Here is a 26459-nt window from a genome sequence, read left to right on the forward strand (position 1 = left end):
AGGAGGGGGGGAGGGGTAGGCTGCTTCCAGTCGAGCCATCAGGGAAGTTAGTGTTAGGGAACTGCACTTGGGAAGGACTTTTGCTTTAATTTTTAAATCACCTTTTAATTGAAGCATAGCACAAATGAGCTGGGCGTGGTGGCGCATGCCTGTAATCCCAGAACTCAGGAGACAGAGACTGGAAGGCTGGGAGTCCCCTGACCAGCCTGACCTACATATCAAAATTGGTCTCAAAGACAAATAAACAAGCTAACCAACTAATACTTAAGCATGCACAAGTCCCTGGATTGTGACAAAGTGCATATACTGATTATGTGGCAGGCACCTGTGTATTGGGGCACAGCCCTTCAGGGTGCTCCTGTGCCCTGTGGATCTTTCCAATCAGGACAGAATTTCACTAGGTGAATGCAGACAGAGAAAAAACACTTAGAAGGTTGCTAAGTCTTCTTGTGTGGATGTGGACACTGGTAGCCATGAGTGAAGAATGGGTTCCACGTAGTTTGCTTTGCATGCTAGATGGAGAAAAGCTTAGTTAGCTTTTATTCACAAGTTGTTAAAGAGTCCCTCTATGTTTCCACTTAGTCTTTCTTTATTTTCTTCCTCTCTATTTACTAATTCCCCTCTTCTCTGTCCCCATTCTTCTTCTTCCTCCTCCTCTTCCTATTCTTCCTCTCCCTCCTCTTCCTCCATCAGTGTCTTGCCACGTATCTGGCCTTGAGCTCACAATTTTTCAGCCTTAGTCATTCTGTGGCAATTTGAATATGTGGCCCCCATTTGGTCAGTTTGGGGAGGTCTTGCTGGAGGTAGCCTGTCATTGGGGACATGCCTTGAGGTTTCAAAAGACTGGCCAGTTTGAGTTAGCTCTTTGCTTCCCGTTTGTGGTTCAACAGGTGAATTTTCAGTTGCTGTTCAAGACATAAGTGTCTGCCTACTGCCTCTGTTAGCACCATCATGGACTCTAACCTCTGGAACGCTAATTCCCCAATAAACTATTTCTTCTATAAGTCACTTTAGCTTGATGTTTTACCAACAAATAAAATGTAACTAATACACCATCCTAAATGCTGGTTTACAAACATACACTGCCACCCTGAGATTCTACCTGAGGAGTTTAGAGCATAGGAGGTTACTGTGTAAGCCTTTTTGGTAATGGTTAGGCTTTAAGTTTGCTTTCTGTTGTGAAACAAGTTGGGGAAGAAAGGGTTTATTTGGCTTACATGTAATTGTCCATCTTTGAGGGAGGTCAAGGCAGAAACGGAAGGCAAAAATCTGGAGGCAGGAACTGAAGCAGAGGTCATGGAGGAACTCTGCATACTGGCTTGCTTCCAGACTTATATCTTCTACCTTATACAGCTCAGACTTACCTGCCTAGGTATGACACTACCCATCATAGGCCAGGCCCTCCCTTGTCAACTAGGAATCAAGAAAATGTCCCACGGACATGGTCACATGCTAAGATGACAGGGGCAGTCCTTCAACTGAGGTTGCCTCTTCCCAGGTGTGTCAGGTTGACAACCAAGATGAGCCATCAGTTAGTCACTTGCTGTGATGGGCAAGGTGAGAACTAGAAACTGGGACAACGGCCGGCCAGCCAGGAAGCTTCCCTAGGAGTCCAGCATGAGATAATGCTGGCTTTCTCTGTTAGCAGTGAAGACAGAGAGAACCTGCCCCCACAAACAGCTGGATCACAGTCAGCCAAGTCAGACCAGCTGTGGATCTTCACAGGGAGTGGGGGGGGGGGCAAGATTCCTTAAGTCTAACTAAGAGAAACTTTAGCCATTTTCCCATTCTCTCTCTCTCCCCCCTCCCCTCCCCTCTCTCTCACTGACTTTCTGCTGAGGATCAATGGTCTCTGAACACTGTATCTTCAGGAGAGTTCTGAAGACTTCCTCACTTTTACAATAAAGAGTAGAGGCACTCTAAGGGAAAGCTTTAGAAAGAACTGCCCTTGGGGACAAAAAGAGCCTTTGTGAGGAGTTCAGGCTGTTTGTCTTTCCATGTGTGTGAGAATTAACATTTTGCCGGAGAAAATCTCACTCCAAGGAAGATTTTTGAAGCCTCCTGTTGACAGGACATTAGTAGTTGTTGTTTGACAGACAGTGTTCTCATCCCAGCCTTAAATAGTTTTTCTTGGTTCAGACTTCTGAGTCAGATGAGCTAATGCCTTGTGTACTTATGTCTGTTGTGTCTACAAAAAGAACAAAGCACTTTAAAAACATAATATTTTACATTTTTTTGAGAATTTCATACACAATATATTTCAGCTATATTTATCTTCAACTTCTTCCAGTCCCTTTTGGTCAATTTCTTTTCTCACTTTTGGCTACAAGTGAAGTTTTATTGACGATACTCTGTTCCATCTTTTCCTCTACAGCAGTGCACTAACATTTAACCACGGAGGCCAGAAGAGAGCATCACCTCTCCTGGGACTGAGGATAAAGACATATGGGGGCTGCCACGTAGGTCCTATCTCCGTCCTCCACAAGAACAGCCAGTGACCATAACTGCTAAGCTATCTCTCCAGCAGCACTGCAGACACTGACCCCTAGTCTGTTAATTGTCCATCTGAAAAAGCAGCTCCCTTTTCTTACAGGCTGGTTGTTGGCCTCAGAGATCCCCATGTGTGTGGTGGTTAGACTTGTGGTTCTGGAGTCCGTGTGTTCTCATGAAGCTCCTGGATGGGAAGTTGCCCCTGCAAGCTGGTTTGTAGGTAGGTAAGCCGGGACCCAATAGGAGGAAGATATGTTTAGCCTATAAAGGGCTCGCGAATGGGAAGAAGAGGGGAGCCTGGGGAGATAAGAACCGGTCTAGGCTGGATTTCTCTAACCTTAGACCACCCAAGTGTGCAGGAACCACAGGCCAGGAGCCGGCGCTGTGCCTCCGCTCACTGAGTAGCACAACTCCACATGCTGCAAAGCTGAAGTTCCCCAACTTTTCCTCCAGAGGGGAGAGGAAGGGTGTTATGAAGTTTAAAAGGGAAGTCCCGCCCCCTTCCCGGTTTCCGATTGGTCAGAACCGACCCCACCCCAGCCAGGCGACGGGCCCGATTGGCTGCCGGAGGGACCGGGTTGAGCGAGGCCCCCGGGGCCCCAGGTGGCAGGTGGGGCGGGCCCCGCGCGCTCCGGGGCGTCTGCAGCTCAGGTTCTTGCCTTCGCAGCCCGCAATCTGGTGGGGACCCGGACCCTTGAGAGCCGTGGCCATGAAGAGCCTCAAGTCCCGACTGTGGAAGCAGGACGCGCCCGGCCCCACGTCACCCTCATCGCCCACCGCGGTGGCCAGCACGGTGAGCAGCTCCTGAGGCGGGGACCTCGGGGACGCTCTCTGTTGCGTCCCTCACCGCAGATCTGAGATTCGCGGAGAAGTCCCACGTCCCCTTCTCACTTTGACCTTTGCGGAGTACCCTATTCCCACTTGTTTCCTCGGGGGGACCCCCTCTCTGTCTTCCCGTGGTGCCATCCTGCTCTTCCCTTGTCCCATCGCGCTCGGCGACCGCGATACCGGGGCCAGGTGGCTCCTGTCTTCCACCGGGTGGTAGGTACGGACTCCGGACCTACCAGGCTCCGCGGCTTTCAGCCGTGCCTGAGTTGAGAGAGAAGTTATGTGTCCTCCGCTGAGGCTGTCACAGGGGAAGTCTGGTTCTCAGCCAGGCTGGGCGAGAATAGGGATCTCTCGAATGCAGACAAAGCCCCGCTTGTGTTTGACCCTGGAGATGGCGAAGTCGGGAAGGTGATTGTCCTGTTGGCAGAGTAAATCCCAGGTGGGGCAGGTGGGTGCGTAACATGGGTGCCGAGCTGAAGCCTGGCCTCCGTGTGCGGCTGGAGAGAAGCGGAGTTGTAAGGCTTCTCTGTAAGTTGGCAGAGAGAGCAGAAATCTTGGGAAACATCCTGACTGCAGATGTTGGAACTTGGATAATTTGGCAGGTTAGAATGGCCGTCTCATCAAAATTCTGCTATTAAGGAAGTTCTATTTTAAAAGTCTTACAGAGTCAAACACAGAGGAAATGGAATGTGCAAATTGCCCGATGTTCGTAATTAAAATGGACTTTTATAATTTTATACAGATTTTAGTTAGGGGTTATATGCTTTTTATGAGAATACAAATTCATTTGTGCCTGGTTTTGAATTAATTCAGATCGGTGTCTTTCTGAAGGATTACCTTTAGTAGTAGTTTAGTTGGCCTTCAAGGAAACTGGCGAAACTAGACTTAAAAAAATAAGTAGAGCCGAGCGTAGTGGCTCACGCCTATAATCCCAGCACTCGGGAGGCAGAGGCAGGCAGATTTCTGAGTTCGAGGTCAACCTGGTCTACAGAGTGAGTTCCAGGACAGCCAGGGCTATACAGAGAAACCCTGTCTCGACAAAAACAAAAAAATAAAAAGTAGAAAAAATGATTTGGAGTCTGGGTGTGGTGATGCTTGTCTGTAATCCCAGCATTTGGGTGGCAGAGGCAGAAGGATCACGAATTCAAGGCCAGTCTGGGCTATGTAGGGAGTTGGAGTCCAGCCTGGGTTATGAAAACGTGACTCAAAACCAGGCAAACAAACAATCAAAGTGGGATTGTGTGGGGCAGAGAAAGAAATGGCAGTAGATTCGGACAGCAGGCTTGCTCTTTGATGTTTGACCACGCCTGAATTTGTTTGGTAAAGTCATGGGGAAAAGGTTTTCTTTTGCTTGGTTTAAAAAAAAAAATATTTGTCAGAAAAACATTAGTGTTTTGGAGTAGCCATGGTTACAGATCAGCGTCTTCCCCAGTCCCTAGCAGAAGATCTGCCTTTCTCCAGACTTGCAGCTGAATTTCTCCTGGAGGAAGCCCTGAGGTTGTAGCTGCTGCTGCTGGATTCAGTATGTGCCGCGTTGGCTTGACACGCATGAGTCTCTCTTGAGTTTGTCTCCAGCACACACTAAATTGAGCATTTTGCCATTTCTCAAAATAACACCATAACAGTTAAAATGTGTGGTGCAAAAACTGTTCTTTCAGAAGCAACACACACTTTTCAGTTTGTAAAGGTGCAGAATATATTCTGTGGGTGGTGGAGGGGGTTAAATGAAAGGGGCTAGATAAACCAGCCACGCACCAGCAGGATAATGTGGGTGAACAGGAAGAACAGACCCTGTAGCTTTTCAACCTATACAGCCCAGAATCTCTATCTCTGGTTTGGTCATGTGTGTGTGTGTGTGTGTGTGTGTGTGTGTGTGTATGTTTCTGACTAGGCCGCTCTCTTCATCTCTCTTTTTGCCTTTCAACCTTTTTGAATAAATCCAGGATTTAATGTCTTCCAGGAACAAAAATATTTATAATGGTCTGTCAGACTGTCAGTCTCTGTCCTTCAGCCCCTACCTTCTTCAGAAGCCTCTAGGGTTATTATTTGCCTTCATGCCCTTCCAGAGGAAGCACATCTCAGCAGATACACACACACACACACACACACACACTCTGTCTGTCTCTCTCTCTGTTCTCAATAGCAGCACATGTGTCTGATAGGTAAGATACAGTGTATCCTGATACTTTAATTAAAAAAAATCTATCTATCTATCTATCTATCTATCTATCTATCTATCTATCTATCTGTCTGTCTATCTATTGTGTGTGTTTGCTTGCGTATGGGCACAAGTGTGTCAGAGTGTGGATGCAGAGGTCAAAGGACAGCGAGCAGGAGCCTGGGGATGGAACTCAGGTCAGGCTTGGTGGCTAGCCCTTTTACTCACTGAGTCCTCTCACAGACCCTCAAGATACTTTCGATCTGGATTTCCCTTGTGAGTGAACTTACTCTCTTTTGGTGTCCTGAGCCTCCTGCATCTTTCGCAAGGTTCATCTTTTTTAACCTTTCTGTGCATTGTTGACTTGTGTGTATTTCACATCCAGGAAACTGAGGCCTTTCACAAAACGTCTAAGATTCACTCTTAGCTCTTTGTTGTGATTCGTTCGTTATGGTCATAGCATTCCTTATGCTGAAAGTGGTTGTTTTGATAGAATTTAACTTTTGGTTTTATGACTTAATGTCACATGTTGGTCTTTTTAAGTGGCAATATTGAACACAACCCTTCCAGATCTCTCTTAATATGCACTTTTTTTTTTCTTAGCTTCATCACATTTATTTAGGCAGGATCTCACTATGTAGCCCTGGCTACCCTGGAACACATTATGTAGACCAGGTTGTCTTCATAGACCCACCTGCCTCTCTCCCCTGAATGCTGGGATTAGAGACATGGGCCACCCCACCCAGCCTGGCTCAGTTTTATTTTTAAACATCTATTCCCTGTAATTTAAGAGGCCTTACAGCTTGGTTTCTCTTTCCAAGTTCTGAATCCCTTAATGTGAGTTTTAAAACATTCATTTAACATTCATGGAAATGATCATAGTTTACTACTTTGATAATTTTTACCATAGCTGTCTCTGTTGATATCTCAGTGTAACCAACAGACTGAAGCTGTAGATACGTGAAGGTTTGATGATGCTGGTCAGTACACAGCATCATTCCCTGCCCAGCCAGAGCTACATGTAGGAGAAGTGGGTTTAAATCTTCTCAAACAGCAGTGTTAGACCGATGATGCCCAGGGGTTCAAGCTCAGGGACTAGGATGTGTTTATATATATATATATATATATATATATATACATATATATATATATATATATATATATATATATATGTGCTTCACCGTGGTAACATAGTAGATATTTGAAGGTTGATTGTTTACTGTTCAAGTTTGGAAATAGCCACATCAATTAACTACAAACGTGGAAATCTCCATGTTATATTTGTTTATTTTGAGATGAGGTCTCACATGATATCCCAGGCTAGCCTGGAACTCACTATATAGTCTAGGCTGGCCTCAAATTCATGGAAATCCCCCTGCTTCAGCCTCCCAAATGTTGAATTAACAGGTATGATCCACCATGCCTTTCTCACTCACTCACTCTCTCTTCTTTTAAAAAAGTGATCAATTATTTGTTTATTTCTATATTTATGCATTGGCGTTTTGTCTGTAGTTATGTCTGTATGAGGGTGTCAGATCCCCTGGAACTACACATTTATTCTTAATTACTAAATTGGAGTTTCAGATTCCTTCCCAGTGGGGTCATTAAATGACAGACAGTGCTACATCAGATCTGTATCAGTTATATGATGCACAGTAATAGTAGGCTTGCTCATGCTCAGGGAGTTCAGAGCGGGACATTTAGGCAATAAATTTAAGGGACTATTTCTAGATGGGGTAGAGGTGCTGCAAACATTCTGTAAGCAGCTTTTAGCGGAGCTATCTCCTCCAAATCTCACCCATCCCCAGTGTTGTAATTTATTAAGCTCTTTAAAAAATTACTCATATGTGTGTGAGTTGCATGTACACACACACACACGCAGCTGTGTGTGTGCGTGTGTGGTGTCTGTGCTTGTGGGCATAGTGTCTGTAGAGGCCAGAATATATAAGTGTGTGTGTGTGTGTGTGTGTGTTCTCTGGGCTGCTTGTTTCATAGAACTGTGGATTTTATAAGTCAACTATATCTCTTCTGAAGCATCTTGCCAGTCTCAGTCAATACCTCACACACACACACACACACACACACACACACACACACACACACACACAAATCGACGTTTCTAAAGGATTAAAGTTACAAATAAAGCCCCTGGGGGGGGGAGAAACAAAAAAACTAAAAACCAAATGAAAACCCCAAGCCGTCCATTCCCCCCCCCACCCCCCAGGGCTATGAGCTCCTAATTTAGAAAGCCTAAGTGTTTACACAGGTCTTGTCTTAGCTGTGGTTCTGCATTAGCTCCTGGGCTTTGAATGTGCTTGATCCGATGCTAATGTTAATGCTGCAGTGACTTTGGGATAATGTGAATAATTAAGATGGCAAATTGTTACGCTTATTCGCTTATTCTAAACTCAGGATAAGTTACTAAGCACAGTTTACTCATTGTCATTGAAGAACCCACCCTTTAATTAACGATGTTTACCTTAATTAATGCTTTGTTTAGACAGCTTCTTATTGTTATCCCTGTGTTATTTCCTTGTGGTCCTGGAAGGGAGGTTACAAGCGAAGAGACTCTTCTTTTAAGGCTATGGAGATGGCTCCATTGGGAAAATACTTGCTTTACAGGCATGAGCCCCAGAACCCAGGTGAGAAAAGCTGGTGTGGTGACAAGTGCTTATAATCCCGCTTCTGGGAGGGAGATGGGGCAGATCACTGGGCAGGGCTGGCCAGCCATGGTAGCCTACTTAGAAACTTACAGCAACAAGAGACCCTCTCTCAGAACAGGGTGGGAACTGTCACTCTTCAGGAATAACATTCCAGGCTGTCCTCTGACTTTCTTGTGATGCTGGGTACACACGTGTGCATGCGTGCACACACAGAGTTCTCTTTTTATACTTCAACATTAGTATTAAGGCTGCATCAGGTTCATCTGGAAACAGATGCACATCTGAACCACAAACTCTTACTGGCTTTCCCCCAGTGTTCAAGCTCTGTTTTCTTTTCATTTTTAAGATTTATTTTTAATTATGTGTGTGTGTGTGTGTCTGTGTGTGTGTCTGTGTGTTGCACATGTGAGTGTAGGTACTCTCAGAAGTCAGAAGAGGGTGTCAGGTCTAATGAAGCTGGAGTTGCAGATAGTGTGTGTGTGTAATAAATATACTATAATATATACATATGTGTACATATGTATACAACATCAATATGTAGTCCTCCCTGCTTCATGTCTCTTTCCCCACATAGTCCACAGACTTGATTGATAGTTTAAAATTGTATTTACCTATTATACATCATATATACACATTCAAAACTATCAAGTTAGAAACTGAAACTCACCTAATTTATTTTATGTTTTAAATCTATGCATGCATGCACGTGTATTCACATGTGAGGGTGTGTGCTCATGCATGTGGAGGAAGGCAGAGGACAACCTCAGGTGTCGTCTTCAGGAGTCCACCTTTGAGACCAGGACTCGTATCAACTGAAGCTCATCCATTAAGCTAGCTCTGCTAGCCAGCCAGTCCCAGCAATTCTCCTGTTTCCACTTTCCCAGGGCTGGGTTACAAGCACATGCTATCCTGGCTTTCTGTATAGATTTAGAAACTCAAATTCAGGCCTCCAAGCCTGCAAGGCAAGCACTTAACCAGCCGAGCGCTCTCTCCAGCCGCACAGTTTTACCTTATCTTGTTTTGAAGCTATGAAAACATAAATTGGGCTCAAAAAATGGGTTAATAATTATACCCTCTTCGGAGAACTAGGCAATTCCAAGGCAGGGGCAGAGAAAGAAAGCCTAGAATCACTTCTTAGATTGGAATGGAAGAATGCTATCAAAGATTGGACTTTGGAACCACAGTGAAGAGCCCCTCCTCCCTCACCAGGATGGGACCTTTTAAGCATCAATAAAGATAACATTAGGGGCCCGCAGTCTACTAATGTTTTAAATGAAATCATTAGTCACCTTTGGTAGATGCTAGGGCACAGCTGCACTCTTTTAAGCTGGAGAAACAAACTGTTTCTGGCTCTTGCTCTGTGTGAGCTGTATCTCAGCATAACACAATCTCTGAAAGGGAAGGCTCACAATAGAGGAAGGGCTGAACTAGTATATTGCTTATCCGTTCAAATGAATGAGGGAGGGGCAGTGGGTGGGGCTCACACCTTACAGTTTTACAGTTCTTAATGAGTTAATGGATTTAGAGTCCAGACAGAGTAACCATTAGAGGCTATCAGTGTCTCAATACAGAAAGACAAACAGACAGAATTTATTCGTGGTCATTCCCACATTAGAGTTCTTATGAGGAGAGCCACACCCGAACGCAAAAGCCCTTCACATTCATAACCAGTGCTTTTAGAAATACAGAGGACAGAGGAACATGGAAAGTAGCCACCAAGATTCTGGCTGTGAGACCCTCTGAGTTGAACTTTGAGATGGAGGGGGAACTTAGAGATCCCAAGTGGTTAAAGGTTTAGAAGTCATTAACCGTTAGGAACGGTGGACATTTTGAGGCCCCGAATAAATAGCTGTAAAATATACATGCTTCCGAGACAATCGTGGAAACATAACCAGCAGTTCTAAACGATCTGGAATTTTATTCAGCAAATCCCAGTGTGACAGTGGCGGCGATGGGATATTGTTCAGGAAGGCCATCTCTCAAGAATATTTAGAAGAGTAACTGACAGATGAAATGATAGAAAGCCTGCGATTTACTGCAGAATGGGTTGCTGAGAGGGGATATAATTAAAACATGATTCAGTGGTATTACTGAATTTAGCTAATGTCCTAAATGTTAGGTCTCAAAGAAACCCAGGTCAAGCCTCACTCGTACCTGTGGCTCCTCCCAGCACTTCTCACCCCGCCCCTTCCTCTAAACCTCTCCCTCTCAGGGGTTGGACTTTCCTTCCCCCTTCCCCAGCTTTTCTTCCCAGTATAGCTCAGCCAGTTCTTGGCTTGCACTTTCTTGGCCTCTTGGTCAGCTTGCCCCTCCCTCTCCTATCTCACTCTTCGACCCCCATAGCCCAGTTCAGTCTGCTGGCCATATTCAGTCTGGACCCTTCCAGGTGCCTTGGGCTAAATTCTCCCTCATATCTGCAATAAATCGTCTCGTCACTCATGCCTTAGAATGGTCATGCTGTCAGGTTTTTATTTACTGTCAAGTTTCTATACTAAAGATTTAGTCACAGTCTCCAAGAATTTGAAAGGAGTTAGATATAAAACCCTACCAAGGCATGCTATGGCAGAGGTCTGAAAGTGTAAGGACTTGGGTTTGATCTCCAAACCCAAGTGTCATGGTACTTGCTTGTAATCCTAGCATCTGGGAGGTGGTGACTGGGGGATCTCTGAAGCTAGCTGGCCGACCAGCACAGCCTGCTTAGCAAGTGAGTCCCAGACCCATGAGGGCCTCTGCTTCAAGCAACTAGGTGAGGGGCCACTGAGGAAGGCCAACTGAGGTTGTCTTCTGCTTTTCACATGCACATACCTGCACACACTCTTTCACACAGTCTACGCACCAGAAGTCTGTATGGATTGCTGTAGGTGCACAGATGTGTAAGGTGGGCTCAGAGGAAAGACTGGAAGCTTGCCAACTAGAATGGCCTCCTGAGACAGAAGAACAGGAACTGTGCACATGCGTGCATACGTGTAGTTTTTCTTTTTGTTTATTTTTTGTTTTGTTTTTGTTTTTGTTTTTTGAGACAGGCTTCTCTGTGTAGCACTGGCTGTCCTGGAACTCACTCTGTAGACCAGGTTGGCCTCAAACTCAGAAATCCACCTGCCTCTGCCTCCCAAGTGCTGAGATTAAAGGCGTCACCACCACTGCCTGGCTAGTTTTTCTTTTTAAAACAAACAAACAAACAAACAAACCAACCAAAAAAAAACCCCCAAAAAAACCCTTGAATTAAAATTTTGAATTACTTGACAAGTTTCAACCATTATTTGGAGAAATCTTGTCAGGGCCATGGAACTTGTATTCTCAGAAATGATTACAGCAGAGAAATAACAGCTTCATATCTTCCTCTCACCTTCCTAGACAGAGCCAAGTGTGAACAGAATTAAGTTATCAGCCATGCTGAACTTACTTGGGAAAAAGAGAACCAAGAAGACTGGATAAAACATTACAGCTTGTGTGCACTCTCTCTGACCCTCCTATCACTGGGGTCCTTTACTGTTCCCTGTCTGAGTTAGGCAAGTATTTGCCCTGCCACCTAAGGGTGCTGAAGTTCCCACAGGCATGAACAGTCATGGGGGATAGGCCCAAGCGATCTCTTTAGGGAACTTGCCCCCAGAACAGATGGCTCATTTCAGAAATGACTCTGAAGTCAGAAGTGGGGAGGGGGGATGGGGATGGGTGACCCGCATTGCCTTGCCCTTTCCCCCAAATGGTAACCCAATGAAAGTTCTACATAACTGTTCCATAGTTAAACAATGTATATGTGTTTCTTTCAGCCAAACAAACAAAAACCGAACCAACCCAAAAACCAACCACTGCAAATAAATTGGGTGGTTTTGTTGATACTTCCAAGGGGACATCTTCAAATGGTGACATCTCCAACAGGGTGCTCCAAAGAGGAGCTGATGTGTTAGTGTGACCAAGGGCCCTGGCAAAGTAGCCTGTGATGAGAAGTGATTGTCTTCCAGTCTGACACAGGATAGACCCTTCAGAAAGAATTTTAGGACTACACCTATTAAGATAAAAGACTGTGATTTAAAACTTCCCACATCTGGGGACTCCGTTCTCTGGATATAACCCTGACTGAGTCCGTGTGAGGCCCTAAGTTCTATCCTCAGAATCAGGAAGTTTCTACCCGGGAGGCAGGCCTTCCTTCCCATAAGATCATGCATGTTTATTGTAAAAAACAAAATATAGTTGGAGATAAAAAGCCAGGTTGGAATCCATTCACAGCACCATTCATGGTGGCTCTGTTTGAGAGATGCCGAACTCCCCTTTGGTTATCCAGTTAGCATACAATCCCTTTGGTAACAGTAATGATTTCTGAATCTTATTTTATTCACATAAACTGTGTACTTGGAAGCTGTTCATAGACTGGCAAAATGTTCAGGGAGTAAAAGTTCTTGTCCCTGAGCTAGACATCCTGAGTTCTATCCCCACATGCACATAGCATAAGGAGAGAACCAGGTCTTCCAGATTGTCCCCTGACCTCACACACGAGCTGTCGTATGCACACGTGAGCACATGTGCACACACACAGAGCAGGTGTGTAGGAGAAAATAGTTTCAAAAAGCTATTAGTAACTTGAAATGATTTGAGCAGCTACAAAGAGCACCCTGATCGCTCACAAATTGTTTGCACACATATTACTTAAGAGTAAGGAGTTTTAGCGACAGTACTCATAACTGATACTCCCTGGGTGTGTTGCCTGGCCTGCGTCTGAGTGATCTGTGTTCATTCTGATTTCACAGCCATCCTGACAAATGATCCTGTTGCCTTCATTTCAGATGAAGTTAAATAACTTACCTGCCTGTGGTTTAGAGCTAGTAGCTAATAGCAAGTTTGGTAACCTGGTTCAGAAATTCAGAATACTGACCATTCTGAATGGATATAATTTAAGGTTTAGAGAGGGATGGGGTAGTGCCCGCCAAGGCTATACATAGAGAGACCTGTCTCAAAAACGGCAGAAGCAAACTTGAAGTCTGGGCATTTGTACCTTTAGGGGAGTTGTTTAAGGGCAAGGACGGGCTTAGTACAGAAGCTCTCAAAACCAGCCCATGTTTCTCAGTGATGCATGAAGCTACATCCCCCTATCCTTCTGCTGACAAAGAAGTTAAAGATCTCTGCCAACTTGATAGGAGGAGTATTGCTTTAAATGGATTCTGTTAATGGGATGTACAGACGTGTTTCCTTGTCTCTGGTTCCCTGATGTTTAGTGATTACTTGTCTGAGCTCTTTGGTTTCTTCCTCTGAGGTCTCCTTCACATCCTCCCTAGGAGAGCTATGCTACATCTTTCTTTGTTTTTGCTGCTTGGCCAGTCACAGCCTTGAGAGGGAGGGGCTTGTGACCTGTCTCTCACTGCAGCTGGGCCTCTGTCTCCTTTCCCTCCTATTTCTGAGAGTTTCTGTTTTAGGTGTTCAGTTTTGTGACAGTTGTTACATTAAGACTTGACTGTTTTATCTTTACAGAGAGTGTAATTCTCCTGGGTATACAGGTCTCTGGTGTGTTCCGTTAGAGCTGCCACCTCTGATTCTGCAGTGTGTGATGTCATACTTTCACTGTGCCCTGCCTGCCCTTTATGTACATGTGTGCGTTCACTGGCATAGTATCCACCAACCCCAGTCTCAGCAACTGATATTTAAGGAGGTATAAATCATGAGGACCTAATCAAACTAAAATTGTCTTGCTTGTTTGAAATGTTGTGTACATGTTGGTGTGTGTGTGTGTGTGTGTATGCACATGTGCACACATGTGCAAAAAGGCATATAGTGTTTTTGAGATGACATGTTTTCAGTGTTAACTGTTGTCTTAGTTAGGATGTTTACTGCTGTGAACAGTACTATGACTACCATGACCAAGGCAACTCTTGTAAGGACAACATTTAATTGGGGCTGGCTTACAGGTTCAGAGGTTCAGTCCATTATCATCCAGGTGGGAGCATGACAGCATCCAGGCAGGCATGGTACAGGAAGAGCTGAGAGTTCTACATCTTCATCTGAAGGCTGCTAGCAGAATACTGACTTCCAGGCAGCTAGGATGAGGGTCTTAAAGCCCACACCCACAGTGACACACCTACTCCAACAAGGCCATATTTACTCCAACAGGGCCACACCTTCTAATAGTGCCACTCCCTGGGCCGAGCATATACAAACCATCACAACTGTATTGATCAGTTGTTAAGACTGACATTTCTTTCCTAGTCAGGCTTTCCCTTTCATGTGCATGCAGTGGTCCTCCTCTTCCTCCTCTTCCTCCACATCGCCATCATTGTCGTCGTCAATGTGACTGGCTTGGAGTCACTAGGAGATGGGTGAAGATGCCTCTGGTGCCCTGGGGAAGGCATTCTGAGGGGAATGAGGGAGGAAAATCCCTGTGGATGTGGGTAACACCAGCTCATGACTGGGGTCTGGCTGCCAGACTCTGCTGGGGAAGTCAGTAGAGAACCCTCTTCACTGTGCACACTGCTTAGTGTCTGTCAGGCTGACCCAAGCTAAAGAGATCTGGGACAGGAAAGCTGAACTGAGAAACACCTCCCTCAAAGTGGCCTGTAGGCAAGTCTGTGGGGAATTTGCTTGATTAATAATTGATGTGGGAGTGCCAGGCCCACTGTGGGCAGTGCTACTCCTGGGCAGGTGGTGCTGGGTTGTGTAAGAAAGCAAGAGCTAGCTATGGGGAACAAGCCAGTAAGTAACATGTATGGTCCCCACTTCAGTTCTCTCTCCAGGTTCCTGCCACTGGGTTCCTGTCTGAGTTACTGCCCTGACTTACTCCAGTAATGGAGTATAATCCAGAAGTCTAAGCCTTTTTCTTCCTGAAGCTGCTTATGGTCATAGCGTTTTACCACAGCAATGGAAAGCACACTAAGACACTGTGCTTTCTGGTAGAGGCCTCCTCTTTTTCCTACCCCACGCCCCTTTTCTTCTCCATACATGCCAGGCAGATGTTCTAACCACTGAGCTACATAGCCCCCATACAGTAATGCTTCTAAACCAATAAGAATATATAGTTCTTCCTTCTTTATTCAGTTATTTCCTATTTCTCTCATTTGCAGGGTGCTGCTCAGTGGAGGCTGGGATATTTTGAAAGTAAACCTTCAGTGGGGAGCCTCTGGGGTGATTCTAGTAAAGCAGGCACACTACTGAACTGAAGAGGGACTGTAAGGAAACTCATGCTGATGGGTTATGGAGGGTTCTGACTAGGTCTTATCTAGCTAACCCTGGCCTCAAACTACGGTACAGGCTGGCTCCGAACTCCTGATCCTTCTGCCTCCACCTCCCAAATCTGGAATTGCAGGCAGGTATCACCACTCCCAGCAAGAGTCTCGTAACTGAGGTAGCTTTCCATGAGTCTTTTCTCTCTTTTTGATTGATTTAAAAAAATAAAAAGAGAGAGAGAGAGAGACTTAAATGTTTATTCTTTATCCCTGTGCCTATGGGTGTGTGTGCACGTGAGCTCGGGTGGCTGAGGAGGTTAGAAGCAGTCTATGCTTTCCCTGGGGCTGGAATTATTTTAGGCTACCACTGTGGGTGCTGGGAACGGAACTTGGTCCTCTGCAAGAGCAGAAGTGCTTATAACCACTTACAAAACAAAACAAAATCAGCCGGCCAAGCAGCCCGCTGTCAAATGTAAGCAGTAATCTGGTAATGGGCAAGGAATGTGAGGTAAAGGAAAGCACTTTTCAGTCTTAGCAAAGGCCTACCGTGCACCAAAGGATGCTGTCCATAGGTCCTGGAAGCCTGGACAGTGGGAAGGGGCAGTGTTAGCACACGGGTGCCCCGGGAGCAAGCTCTGAAGCCTGGGCAGCTCGTGCTGAGTCTTGCCACTCTTGACCTTTGAGAAACTCCCTAAATCCATTGGTTTCTAAGTCTGGAAATGGGAACTAATAATTGTGTTTTTGCCAAGTAGCTGTGAGCCAGAAGTGAGCTAAGGTGTAACCAGTGCTTGGCCACATGGGCCACACGGGTCCTGTGGCAACCTCCTGAGAGATGTCAGTCATCAACTGCAACAACTTGGCTCTGTTGCCTTCCCATTTGTGCACATGCAGAAGTCTTTTCAGTGTTTTCATTCCTAAGGAATACAAGCACTTGTAGGCTATTATTTAGTCTAGACTCCATAATTCAGCCACATCTGCCTCTGGTAGCTGTCGGGAGAGATGACTGCAGTCTCTATTCATCGATGACAAGAAAGTAACATTTCTCAAGCATTCAGTCTCCTAGGTTGAGCACTGGGAGATGAAAGAGAGGCTCCCCGCTTTTTAAAGCAGCTCTGTCAGGATCATGCAGCAGGTGTGTGATGGGAAGCTGCTGGCCCAGGAGGGAGTGCAGGATACGGTGCAAAGGACTGGCTGGAAGGAGTGTGTGATGTGGTGCACGCTCCTGGTCCAGGGTGGGGCCGGGGGCATGGGGAGTGGGAGTCAGGTGTCTATTTTGAACTGCTCACTGACTCTGCACTTATGATGTTATCAGATACTTAGTTGCAGTCCTCACCCAAGAAGGAAACCACAGTCCCATTAAGCAGTCTCTTCCTACTCTCTCTTCCCCTGGCCCCTGGCAACCACCAATCTGCTGAGTGAGCTGCTTAACCTGAAGCTAAAAGAGGTGGATGGAAGCCATCCAGGAAAGAGCAACAGCCGTTGAGAGAGAGAGGCGAAGGCACGGAGGAGAAATGGAGTGGAGTGAGGAACCTGGTGGCTAGATTGGCAGCTCTGCATTGATGGATCCTAGAGTAATATCCAGGAGGTTGGGTGGCAAGTAGGCAGGGAGAGGAAGTCACAGTGTCTTAAAGGACTCCTCCGTCTTAAGAGTGTTGCACTTGGGGCTGGATAGACAGATCAGTCGTTACTAGTACTGGCTCATCTTCCAGAGGAACTGAGTCCACTTCCTTTTACTCACAAACGGTTGTAACTCCAGTCCCAGGAGATCTGACAGCCTCTTCTGGCTCCCTGGACATCTGGCCTGGTGTGTTGCACAGGCATTCATTGCAGGCAAACACCCATACACGTAAATATATATCTACATATTCTATCTATCTATCTATCTATCTATCTATCTATCTATCTATCTATCTATCTATCTTATCTATCTTACCTATCTAATCTATCTACCTATCTCCCTGTCTATCTCCCTGCCTATCTATCTATCTATCTATCTATCTATCTATCTATCTATCTATCTATAATATATCCAAACACACACACACACACACACACACACGCACGCACATTTATATATATTTAAAAATAAAAGAGAGGTTGGTGTGCACTATGAACACAGAGGAGGGAATTCCATGTTCAGCCCAGTTCTCATAGGTTTCTGGGATCTCCAGTGAGAACAGATTTGAGAGGGTCAAGCTTGGAGCAGTTCCAAGCATTTGAAATGGTGCAGCCTGGAGCTGATGAGGGCCCAGAGCATGCAATGCTGGAGAGACTGGAGAGTTGGGCACCTAAGACCTATACAAGTGACCACCAAAGCCATCCAGTCAACAGACAGATTGCCAGAATCCTACCCACTCCTAGCCCGAGAGAGTCCCACAAGCCCCGTGTTTGAAGCTAGTCTGTGAGTACCTGGTAATTATGCTCTTAGTAGGTAACCACACATCAGCAGCCCAGGTGGGTGTTTAAATATCCTTATCTGTAGTCAGATGAATGGCTCAGTGTGCTGTTGGAGTTTGGGAAAATAAGCTAAACTTAGTAGGCTGATAATCAGTGTAAGCACAGAGTAAGCAGATCGGTGTTTGACGAGAAGTTGAAACACAGTTAAAGAGACCAGCACAACGAGCGAGGGTGAGTTTGCCTGCTAGATTCAGAAGCAGATGTTTGGCCGTATTTTCTCTTCAACTTCTGTTTTCTGGATTGTGTGTTCTCTCTCTGTGTGTATGTGTGTGTTTGTATGTGGTGTGTGTGTGTGTGTTTGTATGTGGTGTGTGTATGTGTGTGTATGTGGTGTGTGTGTGTGTGTGTGTGTTTGTATGTGGTGTGTGTATGTGTGTGTATGTGGTGTGTGTGTGTTTGTATGTAGTGTGTGTGTGTTTGTATGTGGTGTGTGTGTGTGTTTGTATGTAGTGTGTGTGTGTGTATGTGGTGTGTGTGTGTGTATGTGGTGTGTGTGTGTGCGTGGGTGTGTGTGCATGGAATTCAGCAGGCAACTTGAAGGAGGTGGTTTTCTTTCTCTTCCACATGGGTTCAAGGGATTAAACTCAAGTCATCAGGTTTAGCACCAAGTGCCTTTACATGCTGAGCCATCTTGCAGTTCTGGCTGTATTTTCTCTGCATTTCAATATGTATACAAAATAAAGTTTATATTCTATGAACCATTTGAAGGCAAGTTGTAGAATTATATCTCAGCTTAAAGACTACATCACATACCACTTAAGGACAGCTTCAGTTAGAGAAATGGCTCAGCAGTTAAGACCACTGGCTGCTCTCCCAGAGGGCCCGTGTTTAATTCCCGGTACTCACATGGCAGCTCACATCTGTCTGTAACTTCAGGTTCCAAGGCTCTGACTCCCTCTTCTGGCCTTTGTCAGCATTGCACACATGTAGTGAGCAAACACACGCAGGCCAAACACCCACAAAAAACAAAAACACATCTTAAAAAAAAAAAAAGGAATAGGACCCTCAGGTATCTCCTGTGTAAGGCGCTGTGTGAAACTGTAGCTCAGAGATGAGAAAATAGAAAGGTGGTGTAAATAAGAGCCCAAAGACGTAGTGAAGCTTGCTCTCTCAGGCTGTCTTTCAAAGCCTAGCCATGGGAAGGCATGACGTGGATGATTTCTGTCGTACCTGTGGGCGTTCATGCTAACTGGTAATGTGTTTTTATATTGACTCCCTTAAGGCACTATAAATGCCAGGATGCCCATTTAGGCAGGAAACTGTGTATCAAGCCAATAGGTGTGAGGTGCTGGTGTTCCTTATAGACTCCATAGGGAGCAGTCATGATAACTGACTGGGATGGGTGTGAACAGGATGCTGGTATGTCAGGCAGGTGGCCTCAGGCTGGGTGTGAGCTTTGGAGCTGGCTCCTGTTGGGCCTATTACTCCAGAGTGAATTCCTGCAGCTGAATGACGTGAAACTTCAGATGGACTCCCTAGGAAACTGCTGCCCGACAGCCATAGCAACGCCATACTCCGTGGCTCTGACTCTTTGCTCTGTGATAAGTAAATGCTTTCCTGTGTGTGGGCTGACTTGTATGTGTGTGTTCATGTGGTACGATAATATATTTTCATGTATGTGCGCCTGTGGGGGTCAGAGATCTATGTTGGGTGTCTGTCTCCCTATGTGATTACCCACTTGTATTTTGGTTCAGGGTCCCTCAGTGAACTTAGAACTCACCCATTCAACTGGACTGGGTCAGCAAACTGCCTGCCCTCCTCCAGCACTGGGGCTAGACATGTGCATAGCACTACTTAGCTTTTGTGTGTGTATGCATGTGTGCGTGTGTGAGTGTAGTCTAGGGAATATATAAAAAAAATTCAGCCCATGTCTTTAAATGTCTAAAGCTTTTTTTAAAAATTATTTTAAAGTTAATGAGTTTTAAGGATATAATATTATTTTCAAATAGTTACAAAAAACTATTGAACTAATCAGAATAGCTTGTATGATTCTGGAAATTAGATTCTTGCATCTCATATTTTAACCATTAAAATACATTTTCTAGTTTATAATTTTAGCTAACAGAATTACACTTTCTGTTGGTTTACTTAAGTAGGATTTTTAAAAATAGAATTTCCTTTTATATAAATTCTATTACCCCACCTTTTAAAAGATTTATGTATATGAATGCATACTACATGAGTGCTTCAGAGATAGGGCAGTGGTAAGCCACGACGTGGGTGCTGGAATTTAACTCAAATCACCACCACCACCTGGTATACAGTGGGTGGTAAATAGATGCTACACGAAGCCAGTACATAGTAGACCATGAATATAAATGGTAAAATACCATTACAGCTGTCAACGCGTTCACCTCTAGTCAGAGCAGCCAGTGAGCAAAACCAAGAAAAACTACTAATGCCAAGCCATGCTGGCACTAGTTCCAGAGAGGGGCAGTCGACAAGGGGGCTAACAGGAGTTCCCAGGAATAATCCTGCAGTGGGCAACAAAGGATTGAGATTTTAAAAGAAAAAAAAATGCTTAAAATCTTTGCTGGAATTATTCTTTTTGAAGTAACTATAACTTAAACATTGGCAAACCTATGAGTTGTTCCAATGACTCGTCGTTTTCAATAAAATGAGGCGATTGTACCCGTTCACGTCAGCCAGTTGAAAGAACACATTGACAGCTATAAATGCCACAAGGAATGTGACATTCAGACGGCCCTAAGTATGAAACCCTTCGTCACACAGTGTTCCACTCTGTGCTGAAGGTTAGCGGAGGGAAAACCGTGCCCCCTGTCACCTTTGTGAAGATCTTCCCTATCAAGCACGCTTTGTTCGGCTAGCCACTCAACCCTACGCTGCAGAGAAACAAAAATCGGACAATTCTCCACTCGTGGAACTAACATGAAAAGCCATTTGAATTAAAATCTGGAGACCTTTTTATTTCTTCTGCGTCTAAGCAGCAAATTTCATCTTTACCTCGGGGTGTGAGCCCCGATCTCTTTCAGAACTGAGCCAATCCAGTCCTCAGATACATGACAAGAATGGTTGACAAATTAGCCGCCAATGCTTCCAAATATTTTGTTTTGTGGACCTTAAAATTTCTGGTCAGAGTTTTGTGGTTCTGGCCTCTCCTGAGAGATGACCTGTCACTCAAGTGGCAATAAACTTCACCTTCACAGTTATGCTTCATTCTCCCCCAGATATTCAACCTGTGACCAGACAATTAGAGCACACACACACACACACACACACACACACACACACACACACACACTGTGGCTATGAGATGCAGCTCAGTTTTTAGAGTGCTTGCGTACCATGTATAAAGCCCTGGGTTGGATCCCTAGCACTATAATTCTAGTGCTATGATGCACATCTGTAACCCCAGCATCAGAAATTCTAAGTCATCCATCGCTACACAGTGCATTTGGGTCTGGCCTGAACTACATGAGGCCTTGACTTAAATAAATAAATAATATGTAACTAGATAAATAAATAAATGTATGCTATATTCCTATTTGCCCCAGCACCCTTTACTTTTAGATCAGTCTATTCCTTTCCAATACGTTAGATTTTATTTTAAAAATATATTTATTAAATGTTTATAATCTTATGATTTGAAGGGACCTTGTGATTTTTTTCTAGTGCAGTGGCTAGGTGACCTTTGCGCTTTGTGACTGCAGCCTCTAGGGTGTGATGCAGAGGTGATGGATAATGGGCAGGACTTAGAATAAGATGAGGAAATGTGCTCATGGCTATGCCTAGCGAAGGTTCCTGGTCACTTTGTTCCCAGTGAGAGGCTCAGGTCTCTTAGCTCTACTCAGATTAAGGATGAAGGCTTATGGACTGGGGCTGACAGGCTCAGAGAAAGGTAGTTCTAAGTATTGAAACTACCGACTTTCACTTATGGCTCTGGGTGCTGGTTTGAGGCATGACAATTGCCAGTAGCTAGTTCTTGGGAACCACTGAAATTCCCAGCTATATGTATACAGCCGTTATCAGCAGCATCAGTCCAATCCAGCTAACATTTCAGCTCTTGGCTTTGAATGTTGGAACCTTAGGACACCCCTAGCTACCGGTGCTGGATCTCTGGCTTTCAAGACTTTGTAGCTCCTCAGAGCCTTCCAGCTGCTACAGCCTGTCTTTTATCACCCTGCCTTTGGCAGTCTGGACTCTGCCACTTGTCTGCTTTGTATTCGACTGTCCTTTTCCCGTCTCTGCCATCTTTGCCCAGGCTGACCCCCTGTCTCAGCCATTGCCTCTGCTGCTCACCTGCCTGGTGTTACTGGCTTGGCCTGCACTGTTTAGGAGAACAGTCACAAGTAGGCAAGAAAAAAATAATTCCACAGAAACCCCTTTTGGGGTGGAATGTTGTAATATCTAGGGCAGCCTGGGAGGGTGTCTACCTGTTGACTCAAAACAAAACAAAACAGAACAAAACAGCCTGTAGAGAAACCCAAGGCCCTGCATGGATGGGGCATGCAAATGAAGCACCAATTGCTGTCCTCCTAGTCAGGAAGCCCTCCCCTCCTGCAGGAGGGAGAATAGTCGGGTTATCTGTAGTTCACCAGGGCTTGCTTTGCCTGGTGTTCCCTTCCCAAGCTTCTCTGGTGGTCTGGCTTGGTTATGACTCGGGTGAGGCCTCCGGAGGAGGAGTCAGGACTTCGTTTGCTGTGGTCCTTGCAGCAGGAATGTTGTCAAAGTGTCATCACTACGTTCAGATCACCCACGCTGCCCTGCCCCGAGGGTCAGGTGGGAAGAGCGGATCGGATGCTATCTAAAAGCCTGATTGGCTCATACTTAGCAAATTTGCTCATTCATGGAAAACAAAAGACAGAGAAGAAAAGCCATGATAGGGAGCTTATGGTAAAGACTTAGAGAGAGCCCAACATAAACATAAGATTCGAAGCATTTCCCAGTACCCAACTCTGCTCCTATGTCCTAGGGACAGTCGAGTCCCTCTGGTCCACCACAACAGCTTCAGTGCAGCACAAAGAGATATTATTAGTCAGGTGGGTCTTTTCTAACTACACCAACCCCTTTAAAAGCAATTCAGGGGATGGAGAGATGGCTCAGTGGTTAAGAAAGGGCATTTTTTGCTTTTCCAGAAGGCCCTGTGCATAAACTCATTTGCACGTGTGTGTGTGTGTGTGTGTACACGCACACGCGTGCGCACACACACACACATGCACATGCACACACGCACGCACAAATAAGTAAATAATTTTTTTCCATGTAAAAAAGCAGTCTGGTCTTCTCTGCCTCAAAATAGATCTCCAAGCCTGGGAGATGAGAAGGTCAAGAAGGATTGTCATACTCTTACTGGTTGATAATGGCAGGGACCTCGGGACCTGGAATGTTGATGGCCTTTAGTGGCTGGGAGAGTTTCCTTGGTCACAGCTGGTAAAGAAACAAAAACCTCAGTTCTGTAATTGCAAGGAAATGTGTTCTGCCAGCAGCCAAGTTACCCTGGGTGGGTTCTTCTGTACAGACGCTCGCTCGGTCTCACCTCGCCTTCTTAGCCTTGGGGAGATCAGACCTGAGCCAGAGTGAGGTCAGTCCTGCCCAGACTGCCTGCAGGACTGGGAAGTTACATATTTGTAGTGATTTGTTATATAGTATAGAAATTAATATGGGGAGCTTTTATGCAAATGTGTGTGTATACATATATATATATATATGTAAAGAAAATGTCAGAAAATCGGGATAGAAGAAGGTGCAGTCATAACTCTAAAAGAGTCAGGAGAATATTGCACAAAAGCAATGACCTGGAACAGATTCACAGATAATCATCAGACAGGGTGAAGCAGGTCTTAAAAAAATACAAAGACCGTTATTTCTTTGTTATAACACATTTGTAATTCAAATAGACTTTTGTTAGTATAATAAACATTTATATGATGCTAGGAATTTTATTGAGAGAGTAATTACTAGGAAAATACATATTGATAGGCATGAGATACTTGCTAGATGTAGATATGAAGATACTTTGTGGTTGACTAAATTTTGTTTAATTATTAATATGATAATTGGTGTCAAAATCTATCTGTAGGTAATAAAAACCTTGCATTTTAGAACACGGGCCAGTTCACTAATCTACCAAGGAAATATCTGTAAACACATTTTAGTACATTAATAAAACCTACTTTCTGCGTATGTATATGCGCTCACGTAACACATGTCAGAAGGCAACTAACTCACACAGGCCGGCTTTCTCCCTCCACCATGTGGGTCCTGAAGACGGAACCCAGGCCTTCAGGCCCCGTTGCAGTTCCTTCATCTACCGAGCCATCTCTCCAGCCCCTGGTTTTGCCCAGTGTTGGTAAGGGGGGTGCACAGGCCTGTAACTATTTTAAAAAGAGGTTCCATGTAGGGTATAGGTGGAGAGGGTCATTTCGAGTCGGTCGTTTCGTGGAGGGGTTAAAGGGTCTCTATCTGTTGTCACGGTTGTCACTGTAGCTTAGGGTCAGCTTTGCTGGTCATGATTGGTCATGGCCTTTCCCTTGTGTACAGCAGAGAAGGTTTCCCGATTGCTCTGCACTGATTGCGTTTTAGCTGTGGGAACCTCTGATCCTTATGGGTGAGGCTGAGTTAGGAAGAGGAAGGAACTGCACTTTGGACCCATTACAGACACTTCAGGGTGTGGTCATGTGTACCTCCAAGAAAATTCTTTGTTTCATTTAAGTAGTGAGGCTGTCTTATAGTTTTGCTATGTTGGTTGTAACCTGGGAGGTACGCTCTTGTGGTTGCTTCTGACTGCTTAGAATCGAGTATACTCCTTAAGAGGACGATGCTTAGGGAAGAAATACTACTGTGCTCTGAAGAGGAGAGCCCTATCTGTCCTCACTTTTGCATCAAGCTTATGAATTAAAACCACACACACACACACACACACACACACACACACACACACTAAAGCTTAAATAAAGAAGTCTACAATTTGAGTTTGTGTAAACTTTTTAATTTTGAGATTTAGGTAAATATTAGAGACAAGAATATTAGCCACCAGAAGTTGCATGGTTTGAGTTAGGTTTAAGCAAACATTCTCCAAGTCTAGAGAGATAGCTCAACTGTTTAGAGCCATTGTTGCTCTTGCAGAGGACCTGGGTCCCATTCCGAGAACCTCTGTGTGGCTCATAGTTAGCCATAATCCTAATTCCATCAGCTCTTCCATCTATACTAGGCACACACGGTGCACATACATGCAGGCAAAAATTAGATCCATCTAAAATTTTTTATAAAAAGAAAACATTATAGAGTGTGCAGAATTAACCTGTGGAGGAGACAAGGGAGAAGCAAGGCCAGGGAAGTCAGCCATTAATGTAGTCCAGAATGCAGAACTGGAGAACGATATGAGCGGTCACCATCCTTAATGCCGTTTGATAATATGCTGGTTTTACTCTAGGCTATTTTTAAAGTGTTCATTTGCATATTTCCATATACTTGCACTTGAAGTAAAGGAAACAGTAGAGATAGTGATTAAAAATAATATACACACAAATTTATTTAAAAACTCATTTCCCATCTTTGGTGTGAAGTCTAAAGGAACAGCAGGCAACTCTAATTTAATGTATATTAGCAGCTAACACAAATACATTCTAACAGCACTTCCCCAGTCTGCCAGGGCACTGGGTCCCAGGGTCCTGGAATATAGGGAAGCTATGGATCTACTGGTTCAGAGTGGTAACAACATAAACATATACAACCGTCTAGAATTTAGATATGCTCATTATTAAACATTTTCCTTAACCTTGAAGTAAAAGAAAGTCCAGGCATGGCAGCTCACACCTATAATCACCCAGAGTCTAAGGGAAACAGACTTCTTATCCCACACCTTGCAGCTGTGTACTCGATGTTACATTATTTTGTGGAGGGTTCATATATTAAAGCAGAGGGTCTGAGTAGCTGTCCAATGCTCCAGGCTCTATGGCCTTTATCCCTAGTCCAAATGAAAAGGAAACCGAAGCCAACTGAAGGGGGACAGACTGGAGAAACTACCGAGGGAATCTGTACTTTGACGGTCTGAATTTTAGAGAGGTTTGCTTAGATGGTTAGAGAACAAACGGTAGAGAGTCTGCTTTTAGCTGTTGAGAAAAGTCAGTACTACTTAAACTTTTCAGTCTTCTCTGCTTCTCATAAGTTTGTAAAATGTTTTACTAGGTGACACCTGTAACCACTAGGAGAAGACCTTTTGCCACCTCAGTAAGTTCACCTCAGTTTCGTCTAATCAGAGACTCGACCCTGACTGTGTTTTGAGGTTCAGAGTCTCGCTGAAATTTTGCTGATACGTGAAAGTTCATCTTATTACTATGTAATGAGACCCGAATAGCTGGCGGGTGTGTGGTACCTCCATCTAGAGTCTCCCAGTGGAGGAGGAAGCTTGGCATCGGTGGGGAAGCCAGAATCAGAACAATGGGAGTAAGTCAGTCAAGGCTGTAAAGTGACCCTGACGGAGGCGTGGTCGCTCCTGCATCTTCCTTTCTCTATCTCTGCATGGCTGGTGTCAGAGTACCTGATATTTGTCCTGAACACCCCTGTCATTTCCTCCAGGTACATCCAGTTGTGTCCCCATTTCTGGGTTAAAGGATAATTCAGGAAGTATCTTAAGTCAGGTCAGGGTCCATCCCTCTGCATGGAGACTGCTGACTTAGCCTCCCACAGAGGTCCTTGTTCCGGCTGGAAGGACAGTGTGAAGGGTGGTGATTTCCTCCATGAAGTGTTGTCTGC

The 26459-nt window shown here is 44.9% G+C and overlaps 1 protein-coding gene across 1 annotated transcript in view; it reads left to right on the plus strand.

Moving 5' to 3' along the window:
* Positions 1–3038: 3038 nt before the first annotated feature.
* Uaca (uveal autoantigen with coiled-coil domains and ankyrin repeats) overlaps positions 3039–26459 on the plus strand; it is an 84389-nt gene continuing 60968 nt past the window's right edge. The window contains exon 1 of the mRNA XM_021172627.1: positions 3039–3283. Within this exon, the coding sequence (XP_021028286.1) occupies positions 3200–3283 (84 nt within the window). The 5' untranslated portion in view covers positions 3039–3199. The remainder of the gene's footprint in view (positions 3284–26459) is intronic.

The sequence above is a fragment of the Mus caroli genome, chromosome 9 (genome assembly GCF_900094665.2).
Source record: "Mus caroli chromosome 9, CAROLI_EIJ_v1.1, whole genome shotgun sequence".
Classification (NCBI taxonomy): Eukaryota; Metazoa; Chordata; class Mammalia; order Rodentia; family Muridae; genus Mus; species Mus caroli.